The 20,507-nt window shown below is 40.6% G+C and overlaps 1 protein-coding gene across 3 annotated transcripts; it reads right to left on the bottom strand.

Moving 5' to 3' along the window:
• Positions 1 to 2,053: 2,053 nt before the first annotated feature.
• On the bottom strand, positions 2,054 to 20,480 carry LOC112847881 (zinc finger protein 883-like). Of its 3 annotated transcripts, none has more exons than XM_025910472.1 (4): positions 20,459 to 20,480; positions 17,307 to 17,903; positions 15,097 to 15,693; positions 13,579 to 14,955 (listed from the first exon to the last, which is right to left on the bottom strand). In XM_025910472.1, exons 1-4 carry the CDS (start codon positions 20,474 to 20,476, stop codon positions 14,272 to 14,274), a joined length of 1,896 nt encoding a protein of 631 aa, XP_025766257.1. In that variant the 5' UTR covers positions 20,477 to 20,480; the 3' UTR covers positions 13,579 to 14,271. The 3 variants fall into 3 exon arrangements, with proteins under 3 accessions (XP_025766259.1, XP_025766257.1, XP_025766258.1); XM_025910473.1 differs by having other exon boundaries at positions 13,579 to 14,952; XM_025910474.1 differs by lacking the exons at positions 13,579 to 14,955; positions 15,097 to 15,693 and adding an exon at positions 2,054 to 2,274.
• Between the last annotated feature and the right edge of the window lie 27 nt (positions 20,481 to 20,507).

The raw sequence follows: 20,507 nt of genomic DNA, 5'->3' as shown, positions 1-20,507 counted from the left end.
ACAAGCGCCTTTGTTACTGGGACCAGCAATTTTAAGAAAGGCCCCCATTAGAACCCATGAGAAATGCAAGAAATGCATTATTGCCCAGTCTGCAATATCTTTCCCAGAACAAACACCAATTGCAAATAACATACTAAAAATAAACCTGAAATATCTGTTTAGAACAGCGTACTATGTTGCAAAGAGTGAACAACCACTGGCAAAATTTAGCAGTCTTTGCAAACTTCAAAAAAGCAAATGTCCTAGATCTTGGTTCCACTTGCCCTTACCCGTGACTTCAGTGGAAATTTCAAATTCAGGATCTGACACAGACTGATTCATGTTCTACATAGTTCTTACAAGTTCATAGAAATTTCTGTTCAATTAGAACCAAGTATTTGAGTTGATGATTGCAATTTTTATACAATGTTGTAATTTGTGTTTCAACAATTTTTTGATTGTTTTGTTTCCGTTACAATATTATACACTAAAGTATAATATTGTAAAAGAAAAAAAAAACAGGAAACAAAACATCAATCAAAAAATTGCTCTTCTTTATTCGGGCTACTTAAATTTATTTTGGGCTACCAAAAACTGAAGAGTCCCTGCCCGAAGGGCTACCAGGGATTTTGAAATTTTGCGAGCCCTGCAGTCCATTCTCTTTTGCGCTGCTTTTAAGCATCTTTCTTGTAGTCATCGTTCCAACACAGTGTTTGTTTTGATTTGTAGCCCCCAAAATTGGCGCCGTGCTCCAGAAAACTCCAGCTCACAAGTTAGTCTGCTCCAAGCATCTTCTATTGATCTGAATTGAATTCGTTGCGCTACGCTGCTTTGTTCACTGTAGCTTTGCGGGCTAATGTTTGTTGTGTTTTATAGAAAAACCAGCCTACAAAATGCTGGAATGCGATCCAGACTGGGCACCCTCTATCAACCAGCGAGATTTGATCGGTGAGAGAGCGATATCAAAACAAAAAACAAAAAGTCCCGCATATATGTGCCCAAGGGTTGTATTGAAGCAATCAAGTGATGAATAACTGTTTTCCAGTATGTTGTTTTGCAATGTTTTTGTTTGTTTTTTTGCATTATTGATTTGTTTTTTACCGAAGCAGCTAATAAATGGTAAATGGCCCGTATTTGTATAGCGCTTTTCTAGTCCCTAAGGACCCCAAAGCGCTTTACACAACCTGTCATCCACCCATTCACACACACATTCACACACTGGTGATGGCAAGCTACACTGTAGCCACAGCCACCCTGGGGCGCACTGACAGAGGCGAGGCTGCTGGACACTGGCGCTACCGGGCCCTCTGACCACCACCAGTAGGCAACGGGTGAAGTGTCTTGCCCAAGGACACAACGACCGAGACTGACCAAGCACAATGGAATACAATTTTGCCTCTTTCTTGTAAGATTCTATAATAGAATGAAACAATAATGTCAGTTATAAATAAAGACAATAAATTGAATGAATTACGAAACACTCATTTTATTTATATTAGATCTGAAAATGTTGTGTAATACTACAACCTGAAATGACAAATAGATTGCGTTGGCCTGTACAGGAGATAAAGGAAAAAAACAACAGCTGTTAAATAGAATAATCCAAATCACCAAAGTAAACTGGACCTGGGCTTGTTGCAGGGATCTGAAGTTACTAAACATTTTGTGTAATGTTGCTGTTGAGGGGTTTCTGCTGCTCCTGCTGCTGGAGGGCAGGGCTGTGTTGATCTGAGACTGTAGACATTAAAAAGTCCATAGGAGAGATGGTAGCTGATTAAACAAGTGTGGTGAAACACTAACAAAATGCAAAGATTGGTCACAGTGCTTGGAACCATAAGGCAACAAAAAACTGTGAGAAATAAACTAAGCTCTGCTTATGAATCACTCTTTGCCTCTCTTCCTCCTTCTATTTCCTCATCTCATCTATCACTCTCCACTTGCTGTCCATCTGAGAACAAGGCAACTGCTATAAGCTATTATTTAATTATCCACACTTAACAACTCTTGCAATTAATCTATAATAAAATGATGACGGAAAAATGTTATAGAAGCAAAATATTCCTGGAATACCTCTCCAACAACTGGTACATGTGTTAATGTTACCTGTCCTCTTTGTAATCCAGCTGCTGATGGATTTACTGCCTTTAGTAGCCTCACACAGCTCCTACTGTTTCCTGCTCATGTCCTTACCAGGCATGTCTGGACATTGTTATACAATGAGTAGAATATACTGTGGGCACGAGTTTGCATCATGGTGCTGATCCAGAATCCTTCCCTTATAATTTATTTCAGGTGCTATAATAAAAAAGCAAAAAGAATACAAAAATACATAATAAATATAAAATAATGTATGTTTGACTATCCACTCTGTACAGGCAGAAAGTTTATTAAATGTTTAAACTGTAGAGATACAATAATTTTGCTGCTGTAAAATAAGCATTTTGTCACATTTATCTATTTCTTAATTTATGTTCTTTAAAATACAGCGTGTGTTTTTTAAATATCACAATTTTAATCATCCATAATTATGTGGACATGCATATTACATCTTTTTAGTGAAATATAATCCTCCCAGAAAGGCAGGAAAAGCCCTGTAACTTACTTTAAAACTAAATATGTTCCCTAAAACGGTGACAGAGCTACAGACCTATGACAGCCTTACCCAGTTAGCCAGCAGCTACGACCATCACTACTTGTGCAGTTAATAAAAGGACAGGTAATGTTTGTCGCACTGTTACACACACATCACACTCATTTGTTTAAATTCGTCAGTTGCCACAAGACAACTTACCAACGTGTACGTAATAAGCTAATATTCAATTCAATTTCAATTCAATTCAATTTTATTTATATAGCGCCAAATCACAACAAAAGTCGCCTCAAGGCGCTTTATATTGTACAGTAGATCGCACAATAATAAATACAGAGAAAAACCCAACAATCATATGACCCCCTATGAGCAAGCACTTTGGCGACAGTGGGAAGGAAAAACTCCCTTTTAACAGGAAGAAACCTCCGGCAGAACCAGGCTCAGGGAGGGGCGGGGCCATCTGCTGCGACCGGTTGGGGTGAGAGAAGGAAAACAGGATAAAGACATGCTGTGGAAGAGAGACAGAGGTTAATAACAGATATGATTCGATGCAGAGAGGTCTATTAACACATAGTGAGTGAGAAAGGTGACTGGAAAGGAAAAACTCAATGCATCATGGGAATCCCCGGCAGCCTACGTCTATTGCAGCATAACTAAGGGAGGATTCAGGGTCACCTGGTCCAGCCCTAACTATATGCTTTAGCAAAATGGAAAGTTTTAAGCCTAATCTTGAAAGTAGAGATAGTGTCTGTCTCCCGAATCCAAACTGGAAGCTGGTTTCACAGAAGAGGGGCCTGAAAACTGAAGGCTCTCCCTCCCATTCTACTTTTAAATACTCTAGGAACAACAAGTAGGCCTGCAGAGCGAGAGTGAGGTGCTCTAATAGGGTGATATGGTACTACAAGGTCATTAAGATAAGATGGGGCCTGATTATTTAAGACCTTGTATGTGAGGAGCAGGATTTTGAATTCAATTCTGGATTTAACAGGAAGCCAATGAAGGGAAGCCAAAACAGGAGAAATATGCTCTCTCTTTCTAGTCCCTGTCAGTACTCTTGCTGCAGCATTTTGGATAAACTGAAGGCTTTTCAGTGAGTTTTTAGGACAGCCTGATAATAAAGAATTACAGTAGTCCAGCCTGGAAGTAATAAATGCATGAACTAGTTTTTCAGCGTCACTCTGAGACGGGATATTTCTAATTTTAGAGATGTTGCGCAAATGGAAGAAAGCAGGCTTACATATTTGTTTAATATGTGCGTTGAAGGACATGTCCTGGTCAAAAATGACTCCAAGGTTCCTCACAGCATTACTGGAGGCCAAGGTAATGCCATCCAGAGTAAGAATCTGGTTAGATACCATATTTCTAAGATTTTCAGGGCCGAGTACAATAACCTCAGTTTTATCTGAATTAAGAAGCAGAAAGTTAGAGGTCATCCAGGTCTTTATGTCTTTAATACATTCCTGCAGTTTAACTAATTGGTGTGTGTTACCTGGCTTCATGGATAGATAGAGCTGCGTGTCATCTGCATAGCAGTGTAAATTTATGCTATGTCTTCTAATGATGCTGCCTAAGGGAAGCATGTATAATGTAAACAGAATTGATCCTAGCACTGAACCCTGTGGAACACCATAATTGACCTTAGTGTGTGAAGAGGACTCTCCATTTACATGTACAAATTGGAGTCTATTAGATAGATATGATACAAACCACTGCAGTGCAGTACCTGTAATACCTACAGCATGTTCTAATCGCTCTAATAGGATATTATGATCAACAGTATCGAACGCTGCACTGAGGTCTAGCAGGACAAGCACAGAGATGAGTCCACTGTCAGAGGCCATAAGAAGATCATTTGTAACCTTCACTAAAGCTGTTTCTGTGCTGTGATGAGCTCTGAAACCTGACTGAAACTCTTCAAATAAGCCATTCCTCTGCAGATGATCTGTTAGCTGTTTGACAACTACTCTTTCAAGGATTTTTGATATGAAAGGAAGGTTGGAGATTGGCCTATAATTAGCTAAGACAGCTGGGTCTAGAGATGGCTTTTTAAGTAAAGGTTACAGCCACCTTGAAGGCCTGTGGTACATAGCCGATTATTAGAGATAGGTTGATCATATTTAAGATTGAAGAATTAATTAATGGCAGGACTTCTTTGAGCAGTTTTGTAGGAATGGGGTCTAAAAGACACGTTGATGGTTTGGAAGAATTAATTATTGAAGTTAACTCAGAAAGATCAATTGGAGAAAAAGAGTCTGACTTAACACTGATGGTACTAAAAGTAGCTGTAGATAATATTACATCTGTGGGATGATTATTGGTAATTTTTTCTCTAATGATAAAAATTTTATTTGTGAAGAAGTTCATGAAGTCATTACTAGTTAACGTTAAAGGGATTGTTGGCTCAGTAGAGCTCTGACTTTTTGTCAGCCTGGCTACAGTGCTGAAGAGAAACCTGGGGTTGTTCTTATTTTCTTCAATCAGTGACGAATAGTAAGATGTTCTGGCTTTGCGGAGGGCTTTCTTATAAAGCAGCAAACTATTTCTCCAGGCTAAGTGATGATCTTCTAAATCTGTGACACGCCATTTCCTCTCCAGCTTACGAGTTATCTGCTTTAGGCTACGTGTTTGAGAATTATACCACGGAGTCAGGTACTTCTGATTTGAGGCCTTAGTTTTCACAGGAGCTACAGTATCCAGAGTCGTACGTAGTGAGGAGGTAAAATTATTAACAAGATAATCGACCTCTGTTGGAGTAGCGTTCAGGTAGCTGCTCTGCTCTATGTTGGTACAGGGCATTGAAGATGATAACAGTGGGTGGATTATATTCTTAAACTTAGTTACAGCACTTTCAGAAAGACATCTACTTTGATAAAGTCTACTCTCCACTGCTGTGTAATCAATTAATGTAAATGTAAATGTTATCAGGAAATGATCAGACAGCAGAGGGTTTTCAGGAAACACTGTTAAATGTTCAGTTTCTATGCCATATATTAAAACAAGATCTAGAGTGTGATTAAAGTGATGGGTGGGTTCTTTTACATTTTGAGAGAAGCCAATTGAGTCTTATAACAGATTAAATGCCATGTTGAGGCTGTCATTTTTAGCATCTACATGGATGTTAAAATCACCCACAATAATTATTTTATCTGAGCTGAGCACTAAATCAGATAAAAAGTCTGAGAAATCAGAGAGAAACTCTGTGTAAGGCCCAGGTGGACGATAGATAATAACAAGTAAGACTGGTTTCTGAGTTTTACAGCTGGGGTGGACAAGGCTAAGCATCAGGCTTTCAAATGAATTAAAAGTCTGTCTTGGTCTTTCGTTAATTAGGCTGGTGTGAAAAATTGCTGCCACACCGCCCCCTCGGCCTGTGTTTCGAGGTTTCTAGTAGTTAGAATGACTTGGGGATGTTGATTCATTTAAACTAACATAATAACATAAAACATAAAAAAAATTATGTTCAAATTGTGACAAGAGTGTTAAAAAAAAAAAAAGCCAAGTAGTCGCAGCCAAGTGGCGGAGGGCTTTCGCTTCGGTGGCCTCAGAATCTCATCTCTGCTTTTTGCGGATGATGTGGTTCTGTTGGCTTCATCAGGTGAAGGCCTCCAGCTCGCACTGGAACGGTTCGCAGCCGAGTGTGAAGCAGCGGGAATGAGGATCAGCACCTCCAAATCTGAGGCCATGGTTCTCAGCCGGAAAAGGGTGGAGTGCCCACTCCGGGTCGGGAATGAGTTCCTGCCCCAAGTGGAGGAGTTCAAGTATCTCGGGGTCTTGTTCGCGAGTGATGGGAGAAGGGAGCCGGAGATCGACAGACGGATTGGTGCTGCGGCTGCAGTGATGCGGACGCTGCACCGGTCCGTCGTGGTGAAGAGGGAGCTGAGTGTAAAAGCGAAGCTCTCAATTTACCGGTCGATCTACGTCCCTACCCTCACCTATGGCCACGAGCTGTGGGTAGTGACCGAAAGAACGAGATCGCGGATACAAGCGGCAGAAATGAGCTTCCTCCGAAGGGTGGCTGGCCTCTCCCTTAGAGATAGGGTGAGAGGTTCGGCCATCCGGGAGGGGCTCAGAGTAGAGCCGCTGCTCCTCCACGTCGAAAGGAGCCAGTTGAGGTGGTTCGGGCATCTGACAAGGATGCCTCCTGGGCGCCTCCTGGGTGAGGTGTTCCGGGCATGTCCCACCGGGAGGAGGCCCCGGGGCAGACCCAGGACACGCTGGAGAGATTATATCTCTCGGCTGGCCTGGGAACGCCTTGGTGTTCCCCCGGATAAGCTGGAGGAGGTGGCTGGGGAGAGGGAGGTCTGGGCTTCTCTGCTTAGGCTGCTGCCCCCGCGACCCGGCCTCGGATAAAGCGGATGAAGATGGATGGATGGATGGATAATCATCCTGCTGCAACCAGGTTTCTGTAAGGCAGAGTAAATCGATTTGTTGATCAATTATTAAGTCATGTACTAACAGAGACTTGGAGGAGAGAGACCTAATATTTAATAATCCACATTTCACTGTTTTACTCTTTGGTTCAGATGTGGATACTGTATTGGTCATTTCTTTTTGATTTTTTTGTGTTTAAATTGTTTATTGCTGGTTTTTACTTTGTTTTTTGTCTGTTTGGGAGCTGACACAGTCTCAATCGAGATGGGTTTTTGGGGGGGTAGCAGGAGGAGAGAAGCTGCAGAGAGGCGTGTAAGACTGCAACTCTGCTTCCTGGTCCCAACTCTGGATAGTCATATTTTGGGGGGGGGTTTAATAAATTGGTCCATATTTCAAGAAATGAGAGCTGCTCCATCCAAAGTGGGATGGATGCCGTCTCTCCTAACAAGACCTGGGCCCTGTTTCAGAAAGCCGGTTTAGTGCAAACTCTGAGTAAGTATACCCTGAGTTAACGAAAACTCTGGGTTTTCGTTTTCACAAAGCGAGTTTAGATTAATTCTGAGTGAGTTACTATGACGACACACTCCGTGAAGCTAACCTGCCCCCTAGCAGGTTTACTTCAACTAACCCTGACTTTCTCCGCCTCTTTGTCGGAAACCTGACTGTAGGAAGTGTCAGACATGGCGTGCCCCTTCCTTGAAGAGCCAGTAGATGTTGAAGCCCAAATTCTCCGCAGAGCTCTCCGCCGGGAGAGAGCGATTAGAGCGCGTTTGGACATTTTATCATTTCCTGATGATTTTCTGTGTGAACGTTACCGTTTTTCAGTTATTCAAATAAATCTATAATTTATTTGAATAACATCCTCAGGCCTTATATGGCTCATAATACAATTACACCTTACCTGTTTGGACTATATTTTTATATTTCATTTTTACTTGCTGCCAGGAACGTTTGGGGCCTGTTGGGTTGCACCTGCGCTCACATCACATCACAAAATAAAATGTATAAAATAAAAAATAAAATGAAATATGATAAAATAACGTGTTAAATGGGTGGAAATCCCTAGATCAATGTTTAAATTAACACTCACGCATTGACTCTGTCGGCTATGTTTTGCCATGCATGCTCCCTTTCTTTTGCAGCTGAGGCTGTGTTACTTTTTTTCCGCAAAATTTGCATGTTATCGGCATATGCTGCCATCAGAATTTCGGCCTCAAGCGCTGTAAAATACATTGACCGCGCCTTCTTTCCCTCCGTCTCCATGGTGACTCGCTTAATCTGTGCTCCACTAATCAGGGCTTTATGTATCCTCGTGCGCGCGCTTAACTTGGGGTTAAAGCAACTCCGCGTTGATTGAACTAATTGTTATCAGCCTTTCTGAAACCGAATATTCCGAGTTGGACAGTTCGGGGTTACTCAACCCTGAGTATCATTTTTAACTCTGAGTTTTCTAAACCCGCTTTCTGAAACAGGGCCCAGGTTTCCTCCAGAAGGTTTGCCAATTATCTATGAAGCCCACATCGTTTCTGGGACACCACTCAGACAGCCAGCAATTTAAGGAGAACATGCGGCTAAACATGTCACTCCTGGTCTGATTGGGGAGGAGACCAGAGAAAACTACAGAGTCGGACATTGTTTTGGCAAAGTTACACACCGATTCAATATTGATTTTAGTGACCTCCGATTGGCGTAACCGGGTGTCATTACTGTCGACGTGAATTATGATCTTACTGTATTTACGTTTACCCTTAGCCAGCAGTTTTACATTTCCTTCAATGTCGCCTACTCTGGCCCCTGGAAGACAATTGACTATGGTTGCCGGTAGTGCTGGGCGATATGGAAAAAATATTTATCACGATATGAATTATTTTATATCACGATAACGATATATATCACGATATACCACCTGACCTGTGGTCATCTGGAAAGTATGCAGTCTGTAAACAGCGAGTGGAGAGGGTGCAGTCTTTGTTTTGAGTTACCATAAAGCATGTTGCAAATCCGGGTCCACGTAAAGCAGTGTCAAAAACACAAGACGGAGTTTCTTTGCGAAAAATATCACTTTTTTATACTTTATTTTCTCTTGCATAAAGTTAAGAGTATGTATAGTGAGAAGACAACACTAATATATTTGCCACAGGCTATTTAACCCTTTAAGACCTACCATAGAACCAAGTCCGCCAGAGCTTATTTTTACATTTTACATGCTGTAGTGCCATTTGTGGGAGCATTTCAAGTTGCTATACATCAATACAACCGTTATAGCACAAATTTTAATAATATGTATGCATTAACTCCATAGTAACTACATAAATTGCAAAAAAGTGCAATAAACTACAAAAAAATTGAAAATCGTTTTTGTTTTGTTTTTTACATATATTTCTAGTTAGAGAAATTTAAGGGGCTTATCCCTCAAAACTGTAAATACAAAAAAGTTGCACAAAATAGTTTCCAACCACGAGAAATTTATTTTGAGTGTCTTCATAGTTTTATTTTTGAGATACTACAGGAAAAATGAAAATAAATAAATGCAAATTTGCAAAAACACAGCATGTGCATCAAAATAAACTATTTCCAACAGTGTAATTTGACTTCTAAGCATCCCAGAAACGATACAGAAAAGCATAAAGTCAAACATGACTTTTAAAAACACCAACATAGGCTTTGAAGCTAGAAAACTACATTTTCTGCAAAAAAGACGTCACTTCCGGTTTCGGACAGGCATGCAATAGTTCGCGCTGAGTTATATTCCAACTTAGGAAGTGTTATGAACAGCTGATCGGATCGGCAAAGCGTGTTTCTGGAATATTATGTTTTTGTTGCTGCAAGTCTGGAATATTATGTTTTTGTTGCTGGAAGTGCTTTTTAATTTTTTGCAAAGTGGAAGGAAACCATGACCTAGGGCAAGCTAATGGAATAAGAAGTACATACAACTCCTACGGTTTCATATGCAAAAAAAAATTATTGCGCTACCTTACGTGGTTCCAGTTCTACAGGGATTTAAAAATAGTTAGGTTAGGTTAGGCAAAACGCAATGTGCCTGCTCTGAACGGTTGTATAGGGTTATTTATATATTTTATGTAATAATTTATAAAATTAGGATTAGAAACGATAGAAGACAAATGGCACGATAGACACTTTTCTATCGTCCACACGATATATATCATCATATCGCAGAAACAATGCTCTTCGTGAGCTCGTTCCCAGCTCGTTCCCAGCTCGTAACCAGCGCGTTTTGGGCGATCATTGGTTAATGGTCATCATGTGACTGATACAAGCCAGGTCCTTTTATTTAGTAAAAATGTGATGAATAGTTAAATATTATTGTCGCGGGGCACAGACAGGACTCCGCACGCACACGCACATTAAATTTTTTTTAAATTAAAAAACAAAAGATTGTCTAAACAAAAGGGCACTTTGGTCACCCATCAGGAAAGGGGCCGCCCCCGCCCCCTCTGCACGTGCCTGTAAACCAAAGACTAGAAAATAATGTGAGTGAAGTTGCCCCCCCCCCTTCTTCAAATCCAACAAAAGTGGTATCAAACGTTTGTGCTACATTTGTACTCGTTTGTGCTGCAAAAATTTTCATTTGTGCTGCTATCATTTTAAAGATATTCAAGAAAATTTGTATTAGTCATCAGAGGTCAACCAGCCCCCCCCCACATTAATGGAATCAAACAAAACTGGTGTCAATCAACTGTGCTACGTTTGTGCTGGTTTGTGCTGCTAAAATTGTCGTTTGTGCTGCTTCTGTTTTAAAGATATTAATGAAAATGTAAAGGTCATCAGAGGTCAACCAGCCCCCCCACATTACCCAAATCAAAGAAAAATGAGGTCGAACATTTGTGTTACGTTTGTGCTGGTTTGTGCTGCAAAAATTTTCATTTGTGCTGCTATCATTTCAAAAATATTAATAAAATAATGCATTGATGCTTGCTCAATCATCCAGGTAAGTAAATTCCAAATGTTGACTCTCTTCATCTGGACATTATCAGTGGGAGAAACGTTTTGTCACTCATCCAAGTGACTTCTTCAGTCTCAGCTGACTGCAGGTTTCCCCAACCTTATAAACAGTACATTTGCACAGCGAAGGAAACTAGCACCACTGAATGAACAATGGGCTGGGGGGTTAGTTCCATGATTGTTAGTATGCAAATTCTTATGACCATTGATCAACGACTACTAATCAAAGACAGATTCTCAAATGGCCATGAGTACCATTCACAGAGAGTTGGGGAATGGCTACAATCACAGCATTGTAAGATGGTGAAAGATGTACCCTTGGGCCCCCCTTCTCGATTCAGAGATGGTCAGCATCCTGACAGCCTGATGGACGAAGCTGTCTCTCAGTCTGCGTGTTCTGGCCCGGAGGCTCTTCAGTATCTTCCTGATGGCAACAAACTGAAGAAGCTGTTGAAGGGATGATTGGAGTCACCTGTAATGGAGAGGACCTTCCGGATGAGGCAGGTGCAGTAGATCTCCTGGAGAGGGAGGCAAGAGAGGTCCCCACAATCCTCTCTGCTGCTCTCACTATCGTTGTCATTTTTTTCCTGCAGGACCCAGTGCAGGAGTCATACCACACAGTGATGCAGCTGGTGAGGATCAGTGATGCGAATAACGGCGTTACAAGTAACGGTGTCACTAACGGCGTTACAAGTAACGGTGTCACTAACGGCGTTACTTTTTTCAGTAACGAGTAATGGAACTAATTACTATTCCTATCGTTACAACGCCGTTACAGTTACTAGCAAGGAAACACGGTCCGTTACTATTTTACAACAAACAGACGGTTGAAGCTGTGTTCAGCTTACCGCATCTTATATCAGCTGCACGGAAGTAGCTGTAAGTAATCTGGACGCTACAGCTTTAAGCAGCTGCGCGCTCCCGCGGACGGTAATCACGATCACTGTCTAGCACAACACCTGGAGCTAAGGGGGCAAAACAATCGCATGAGTGCTGCTGTTTGACTGAGGAAGAATAAAGTAGTCGTGGTAAGCAAAACACATGACCACTTAAAGACGAAGCAACAAGGTGATATATACCAGTTTATAAATTGTGTTGATAGGCCACGTAAAACCAGAGTCATGATAAACAATATATACGCGGCGTTTTTTCCTCAATAGTTTCGTCACGTAAGGACAGCGCTAGCAAGCACTCTCTGCTTATCCCCCCACCCCCCCCCAGAGCGAGGGTGGAGCCGTAGGCATATTCAGTTCACAAGGGTTTAATGTTATATCAAAATAGAATCAAACACGTAACAGTAGCACCTAAAAACAATTTAAAAACTTGATTTTATTAAATACGGTGTCACAGTCCTGGATCGTATGACACAGCGCTCTGGGTTTTCTTTTCTTTTGTTTATAGTTTGTCCTTTTGGCATTAGATCCTAGGTTCCTTAGATGTGAGTGAAGTTGCCCCCCCACCTTCTTCAAATCCAACAAAAGTGGTATCAAACGTTTGTGCTGGTTTATGCTGCAAAAATTTTCGTTTGTGCTACTATCATTTTAAAGATATTCAAGAAAATTTCTAGAGGTCATCAGAGGTCAACCAGTCCCCCCACATTAATGGAATCAAACAAAACTGGTGTCAATCAACTGTGCTACGTTTGTGCTGCCTCTGTTTTAAAGATATTAATGAAAATGTAAAGGTCAAAAGGTCAACCAGCCCCCCCACATTACCCAAATCTATAAAAATGATGTCAAACATTTGTGCTACGTTTGTGCTGCTATCATTTTAAAGATATTAATAAAATAATGTCTTGATGCGTGCTCAATCATCCAGGTAATTACCTATTTCAATAGGTCCCTCCCACAGGTCGCACTTATTCTGCAACGATGTGGAGATCGAGCTGTTTTAGATTCAGTTAAAATCAAGGCACTCAAAAAGATCCTCTGGAAAAGATTACAATTCTTGGAACAGAGTTTAATACAGAGTCATAACAACAGGAAGAAAATACAGTTTTTCTTGCATTCTGGCAGCTGAGGCGAGAAAAAAAATCCCAGGTGGCAAAAACTTCATTAATATAATTGTAGATAATATCTGACCTAAATATGCGGGTCTTGTGATTTTAAACACGTAGGTTAGATGCTTATCACAGTGATTCCATTATATAAACACTCCAGTGTATGTATAGTGTATACATGTCAGTATAAGTCAAGTGTATACAGATATACATGTCATACAAAATCCACAAAAATGCCTTTTGTGGCTTTTTTGCATTCAGCAGTTGCCTCATTGTTCTGACAAAGAAAACAAACCTATCGACTACACTACACACTGGAAACATGGTAACAAATAGGGATGGGTATCCTTTAAGTTTTATCCGATACCAGTGCCAAACCGGAAACTTTGAAACCGTGCTTGAACTGGAGCTTAAAGAATGGAAAACACAAACTTTGTACAAAAACCTCTTATGTTTTTATTTTTAGCAGTCTCTTTTTTTCTGCAAAATGTTAACCGAGTTAGCCTTTTCTGTTGATACAACATACCTCCTTTGGTTGGAACCGGTGCTACACTGGCAGGGCTAGAGGCCAGGATTTTCCTCTTCGGGTTCTTGGGGGATGTTGCTAACTCCTGGTCCGATAACAGGCACCACATCCGCAGTAGATGTGCTCGGTGTGAGGTCTTGCAGCAAGCTATCAAATACGGTGCATTTTCTAGCTTTTACAAAAACGCTATGCATCACCAGGTGCTTCATCAGGTACTGTGAAGTACAGCCAGACTTTTGAGTGCTTTGCCTTGGGCATTTTTAATCTGTAGCTCTGTTGGAGGGTGTTTTGGTACCATTCTTTATTCATGGCTGTGATTTGGGGCAAAATTGTGAGCAGACTCCCTTGGATGAGAAGCAACCCCACACATGAATGGTCTCAGGATGCTTTACTGTTGGCATGACACAGGACTGATGGTAGCGCTTTTGTTTAATTAAATCATGTTAACGTGAAATAAACAGAAAAGGAAAATTGTGACAACAAAATCTCTTTCTGACTTCTTTAGAAATATATTTTCTTTTGGTTTTTTTATTCTTAGTTTTTTTTTTTCAGCTCCAGTCCGTAAAGTTAATCTCCAACAAGCAGGACAAAGGATCACCTGCAGCTCAGACGGGATCTACCCTCAACCTGAGCTCATCTGGTCCACCAGCCCTTCATCCAGCATCACCAACAACACAACAGCCCATCAGACTGAGCAGCAGCTTTACAGTATCAGCAGTTCTCTGATACTTCCGAACAGTGACATGGATCTGAATTACATCTGTGCAGTCAGCACTGGCAGAAACAGGAAGAGAGCAACCTTCAGAAAAAGAGATTATACATCCATCTAGTGGAACATTTTCATCAGATCTTTACAGGAGATTCCATCTGAACTCTGTGGAGCCTGATCTCAAGGGTTTTAAGTCTGACACTGAAACCAGAGGATCTTTGTGTCTCTTCAGATTCACTGTGATCCAGTGATGGGAGTGATTTCAGCCCTGAGTGATCACGCTGATGTTTGCACAGAGCAGACAATGAGGTGAATGTTTGGGCACATTGGTAACAGTGAAACAGTTTATTAGCAACGTGGGACCGTTTATGTTTGGAGTATGAACTGAGATTCCTGAAAGTCTTGTCACACTGGTCACAGCTGTAGTTTCCTTCCATGTGTGTACGTTCATGCTTGTTACGATGACTTGATCGTGAGCTTTTGTCACAGTGTCTGCACTTGTATGGTTTCTCTCCTGTGTGGACTCGTTTGTGTGATTTAAGCTGACCTGCAGTGGTGAAGGATGACCCACACTGATCACAGAGGTGCTTTTTAACCCCACTGTGAATCAGTTCATGTTGTTTTAATCCACTTGATGTGGGGAAGCCTCTCCCACATTCTTTGCAGTATTTCAGTTTGTCTCCAGTGTGTCGACGTTGATGTCTTTTTAGGGAGCCTTGCCAACTGAAAGTTTTTCCACAGAGGTCACAACGAAAGTCTTTCCCACCACCACAGTGATGACAGGGTTGAGAACTGGATCCATCTGTGTCGCTCTGCTTCTAAACAAAGACACAAAGACAGTGTAAGTCAGTCCTTCAACATTTTTATCCTGAACGTCGCCTGAAATAAAGAGAATCTCTGCAGACGTCCAATTACATTTTACTGTTTCAGTTAACACAGATGAAAATATAAATACATACCTCACAGTAACTGCACTTGTAGAGTCTCTTTCTGGTGTGGATCTGTTGGTGTTCTCTCAGGTTACGTGGAGATTTAAAAGTCTTCTCACACAGGTCATATTTATAAGGTCGTTCCTCAGTGTGGGTAAACATGTGGCGTTGTAAGTGTGCGTCTCTTGTAAACTGTTTGCCACACTGTTCACAGCAGTACACATCATGTCCGGTGTGAATGCGTAGGTGTATATTTCGGCTGTCTATCCGACTGAAGGTTTTTCCACAAATGTCACAGGTGTATGCCTTAATTCCAGAGTGGGTAACTAGATGATTCTGTAATTCGCTACTTTGAGTAAAAGCTCTGCCACACTGATCACAGCTGTACGCTTTAACTCCACTGTGGATGAGTTGGTGTCTTTTTAGAGCATTCTTCCAGGAGAAAGTCTTTCCACACAAGTCACAGCTGAACGGTCTCTCTCCAGTGTGGATGACCTGATGAAGTTTTAGTTCAGCCTTCCCAATAAAATCCTTCCCACACTCGTCACAGGTGTATGTTTTCTCTCTCTTTCTTCTGTGAGGTTTGTCGGCCTCCTGAGAGCGCTGACTTCTCGCTCCATGTTGGTCCTGCAGTGACAGAGATACAAACAGAGGCAGTGAGTGAAATGCAGTCGTGGAACAAACTGAACCTTCAAACTCGCTCCATTAACACTAGTTTTAAACCTGAAGGTGGAGTGTGGCACCAAACACCTTAAAGGTCTCTTATCCCCCACCTGCTGGTAGTTCTAACACATTACATCCAACCTGGTGTTAAAAATAACTCATGACTGTTCAAAAGTTTCACTGTAGAAAACATTGGATTAATTTTTGATTAAAGGCGATTAAATGTCATTCATTTTCAATCTATATTAATCGCATTTCAATTTGCATGAGCAAAAAAACACAAAAAAAAGGGAAAATATACACATTTAATGTGTTAACAGCCTGATATCGGGCTACCGTTGTGCTGCTTTGAACGTATATTTTTTGGGGTGATGAACCAATATTAAGTCTGTTCGAACAACAATAATACCAATAATAATAATATTTTTAATAGTAATCAGAATAATAATAACAATAACAATAACACTAATAACAATAATAATAATAATGTACTTCCACAACATGTCTTTTATCCCAACCGCTCTCTGCAGATGGCCCCGCCCCTCTGTGAGCCTTATTCTGCTGGAGGTTTCTTCCTGTTAAAAGGGAGTTTTTCCTTCCCACTGTCGCCAACGTGCTTGCTCATAGGGGGTCATATGATTGTTGGGTTTGTATGTATTATTGTAGGATCCACATTACAATATAAAGCACCTTGAGGCGACTATTGTTGTGACTTGGTGCTGTATAAATAACACTGAATTGAATTGAAAATTTAATTAATATCTATGGACTCAAAATGTAGTCATTAATATTTTGTACTTGTAAATCAGGATTTGTATGTGTAAAAAGAATTTTTGTGTGCGTAAAAAAGATTCGTGTATACTTAGCCACAAAAAAAAAGTGTGAATGTCTGCAAGCTACAAGTACGAATTTTGACCCTATTTTTCTTCCTTTCATCTGATTGGTCAATGTCATGTCAATCACAAATGTAACAATCCAATCAGAGAACAGATGGGTTTGGCTGTCGGAGGGACGCTTTTTTGAACTGGGCTGTAAAATTGGGCTGTTAAAAACTACAATACTACCACCATAATACTACAGTAATAATAAAATCATAACTGAATCCAGAGCGACCAAAAGCTCTTTTCCCCATAGTACTAAGGTGTGAGGACGGAACAGCAAGATGAATAGCAGATGATGATCTGAGAAGGCGGGAAATAGTGGTGATATGGAGCAGGTCACACAAATATGAAGGAGCAGATTTATGGATACACCTGTATGTAAGAAGTAAGATTTTAAAATGTATCCTGGCTTCTATTGGCAACCAGTAAAGGTGCTGAAGAACTGGGGTAATATGAGCTCTAGAGGGAGTGCAAGTTATGACCCGAGCTGCAGAATTTTGAAGAAGTTGGAGTTTATGAAGGGACCTTTTAGGGAGACCAAATAGGAGGAAATTACAGTAATCAAAACGGGACGTAATAATCACTCAGAGCTGCTTTTCCATGCAGTAGAATTGCTAACATGCTAACACAGTTTAATGAGCAGAGTTGTTCCAAACAGTCAGGCTAAAATGACAAGATAACAATATAAATACATACCTCACAGTAACTGCTCTTGGAGAGTCTCTTTCTGGTGTGGATCTGTTGGTGTTCTCTCAGGTAATCTGGAGCTTTAAAAGTCTTTTCACACAGGTCACATTTATAAGGTCTCTCCTCAGTGTGGGTAAACATGTGGCGTTGTAAGTGTGTGTGTTTAGCAAAGTGTTTGCCACACTGATCACAGCAGTACACACCATGTCCGGTGTGAATGCGTAGGTGTATATTTCGGCTGTCTATCCGACTGAAGGTTTTTCCACAAATGTCACAGCTGTGTGCCTTAATTCCAGAGTGGGTAACTAGATGACTCTGTAAGCTGCTACTGCGAGTAAAAGCTCTGCCACACTGATCACAGCTGTACGCTTTAACTCCACTGTGGATGAGTTGGTGTCTTTTTAGAGCACTCTTCAAGGAAAAAGTCTTTCCACACAAGTCACAGCTGAACGGTCTCTCTCCAGTGTGGATGACCTGATGACGTTTTAGTTCAGCCTTCCCAGTAAAATCCTTCCCACACTCGTCACAGGTGTATGTTTTCTCTCTCTTTCGTCTCTGAGGTTTGTCAGCCTCCTGAGAGCGCTGACTTCTTGCTCCATGTTGGTCCTGCAGTGACAGAGATACAAACAGAGGCAGTGAGTGAAATGCAGTCGTGGAACAAACTGAACCTTCAAACTCCCTCCATTAACACTAGTTTTAAACCTGAAGGTGGAGTGTGGCACCAAACACCTTAAAGGTCTCTTATCCCCACCTGCTGGTAGCTCTAACACATTACATCCAACCTGGTGTTAAAAATAATTCGTGACTGTTCAAACACTCTAAGGCTACGTTCACACTGCAGGTCTTAATGCTCAATTCCAATGTTTTGATCAAATCCAATTTTTTTGTCTGGCTGTTCACACTACAAATAAAATGTGACAGCAAACGCGCTCTAGTGTGAATGGTACACAGCCCTCAAATGGGCCGACACGCGCAAAAGAAGACATCACACACAACACGCTCTGTTTAGGCCCAGACCAGTATTGTTTGACTGATGGCCCTTAATGTAAAGACTTGTTTTGGACTTTACGTTTCCCAATTTTGCTTTAAGTCATAAAATCATGCCCATCCCTTCCTGCTTGTACACAAATATTAATACTAGCATGCTAACACACTCAGAAAAGTAATGAATTTTTACCAGCTCTATACTTATTTTTATATTTCCTGTTGTTTCCTATTAGATATTTCTATAATTCTATATTTCTACTTCTATAATTTTCTCTTTTAATAAAACATACTAACTACATAAGAAAAGAAAAAAAACATCTGTATTTCTATCTGCTTAATTTACAAAACAGATGATTTATTTGTAAAAAATGCTTGGAATCATGTATGATTGTGTTCCACTTCTAACGTGTACACCACTTTGTATTGGGCTTTCACGTGTGTCAATAGAAAATTGTACTTCGTAGTCAGTATAATCTTTTGCATATGGTAGAATACTGCATGTTGGCCTTTTGATGACTTAGGCTGTTGTTCACTACAAGACTTGTTATAAATTTCTTCTGACAGTGTCAGCTGGACACTCTTATGTTCACTTCGTACCAGGCAGAGGAGTTTGTCCTTTGTCACGCACACACACACACACACACACACACACACACACACTCCAATGTAATGAACAAACGCACCCACTGATGTATATAAATAAAGACCAGGGCAGTGGCAGAGCGCGAGTGCTCTCTGACTGCTCTTGCTGCAAGTAAAACTGTGTGTTTCTCCTCTCTGATTCTCAGCTGAAGAAGTGTCTTAGAATACATCTCTTAACAACGTGGTATTCCAATGAAATTGATTCATGTTTGTGGCTGTAATGTAACAAAATGTGAAAAAAAACTTAAAGGGAGCCAAAAACACAAGCCACTGTAAGTCCTCATGTGTTGAGATCAGATATTGGGTCTGTACATGGACATTATGTTTTTTCAGGTTGTGAAACTTGCTGCAAAACAATCTGAGGCAGATTAACTGTGTTATTTAAAAACTGCATGAAGATCCTCTGCAGGTTGGTGCAGGATAAACAGGTTAGTCTGCTGAACTGTGATGGATTTAAAGTAAAGAACAGTGTGTGGCTGGTGCTCAGTGACTGTGGTGCTCATGTCAGAGTTAGATTACATCAAGTGTAGCAGAGATTCATTTAAACTGAAGCTCATGATGCTGACATTCATTCACTGAGTTCCACCTTCATACCAACAGTATAGTGTCTAATATAAAGACAGTGTACTGTCAGTGTAGAGGATGGAAATCAGCCAGGACAGCTCATGAAACATCTGCTGACATCTGGTTGAATTCAGTTGTGTACATCCACAGAGAGCAGCAGGTCAGCTGATCACAGCCTGTACTTTAAGAAAATCTACTGGAGCTCTCAATAGAAATTATTGTGAGCTGTGATTCTTTTCCCCACGCTGAGCCACTACAGCTGATTTTAGGGTTCCCACCTGCTCAATCCCACTTTAACCTCTTCCCTGCTCATGTTCCTGTTTAGAGACAAAGTCAACCTCTACAGTGTAGGCAACAGAAAATACACATATGTTTTATTTTCCTTCATTTTCTACTTAACTGATTCAAACTGAGTTCCTTTATTAGAAATAAATAGTTTGTATTTCATCTACTAAGATTATTTTATTATTACATTAATAAAGCACAAGGTTCAGTTAGCTTTGAATAAAAACATTCTTCAAGGAGCTACTTTTACTTTCTTACTCTAATTACATTTGCTAGCCTGTACTTTTTCACTGTTACTTGAGTAAAGAAGGCTCTGTGAGCCTGGTTCTGCTGGAGGTTTCTTCCTGTTAAAAGGGAGTTTTTCCTTCCCACTGTCACCAAAGTGCTGCTCATAGGAGGTTTACTCTGTATGTGTTATTGTAGGGTCTACCTTACAATATAAAGCACCCTGAGGCAACTAGTGTTGTGATTTGGCGCTGTATAAGTAAGACTGAATTGAATGAAAATTGAATTAATAACACTAATAATAATAACATTAAAGAAGGATAATTGCTTGTGACTTCTTAATGTTTGTAAACATAATTTGAAAGTACATAATATATAACACAGTCATATAACAGGTTGGGAGTATGAGAGTTTTAGACGTGACTGATTATTTGGTGAAACTGTGATATTTTCCTCACCTTCTGTGTTGAGCTCATTGTTTCCTCTGTAGTGACTCAGCTGAGTCCA

Source organism: Oreochromis niloticus, linkage group LG9 (genome assembly GCF_001858045.2).
Source record: "Oreochromis niloticus isolate F11D_XX linkage group LG9, O_niloticus_UMD_NMBU, whole genome shotgun sequence".
Taxonomy (NCBI): Eukaryota; Metazoa; Chordata; class Actinopteri; order Cichliformes; family Cichlidae; genus Oreochromis; species Oreochromis niloticus.
The sequence above is the reverse complement of the archived record's forward strand: the minus strand, read 5'-3'. Positions and strand labels throughout refer to the sequence as shown.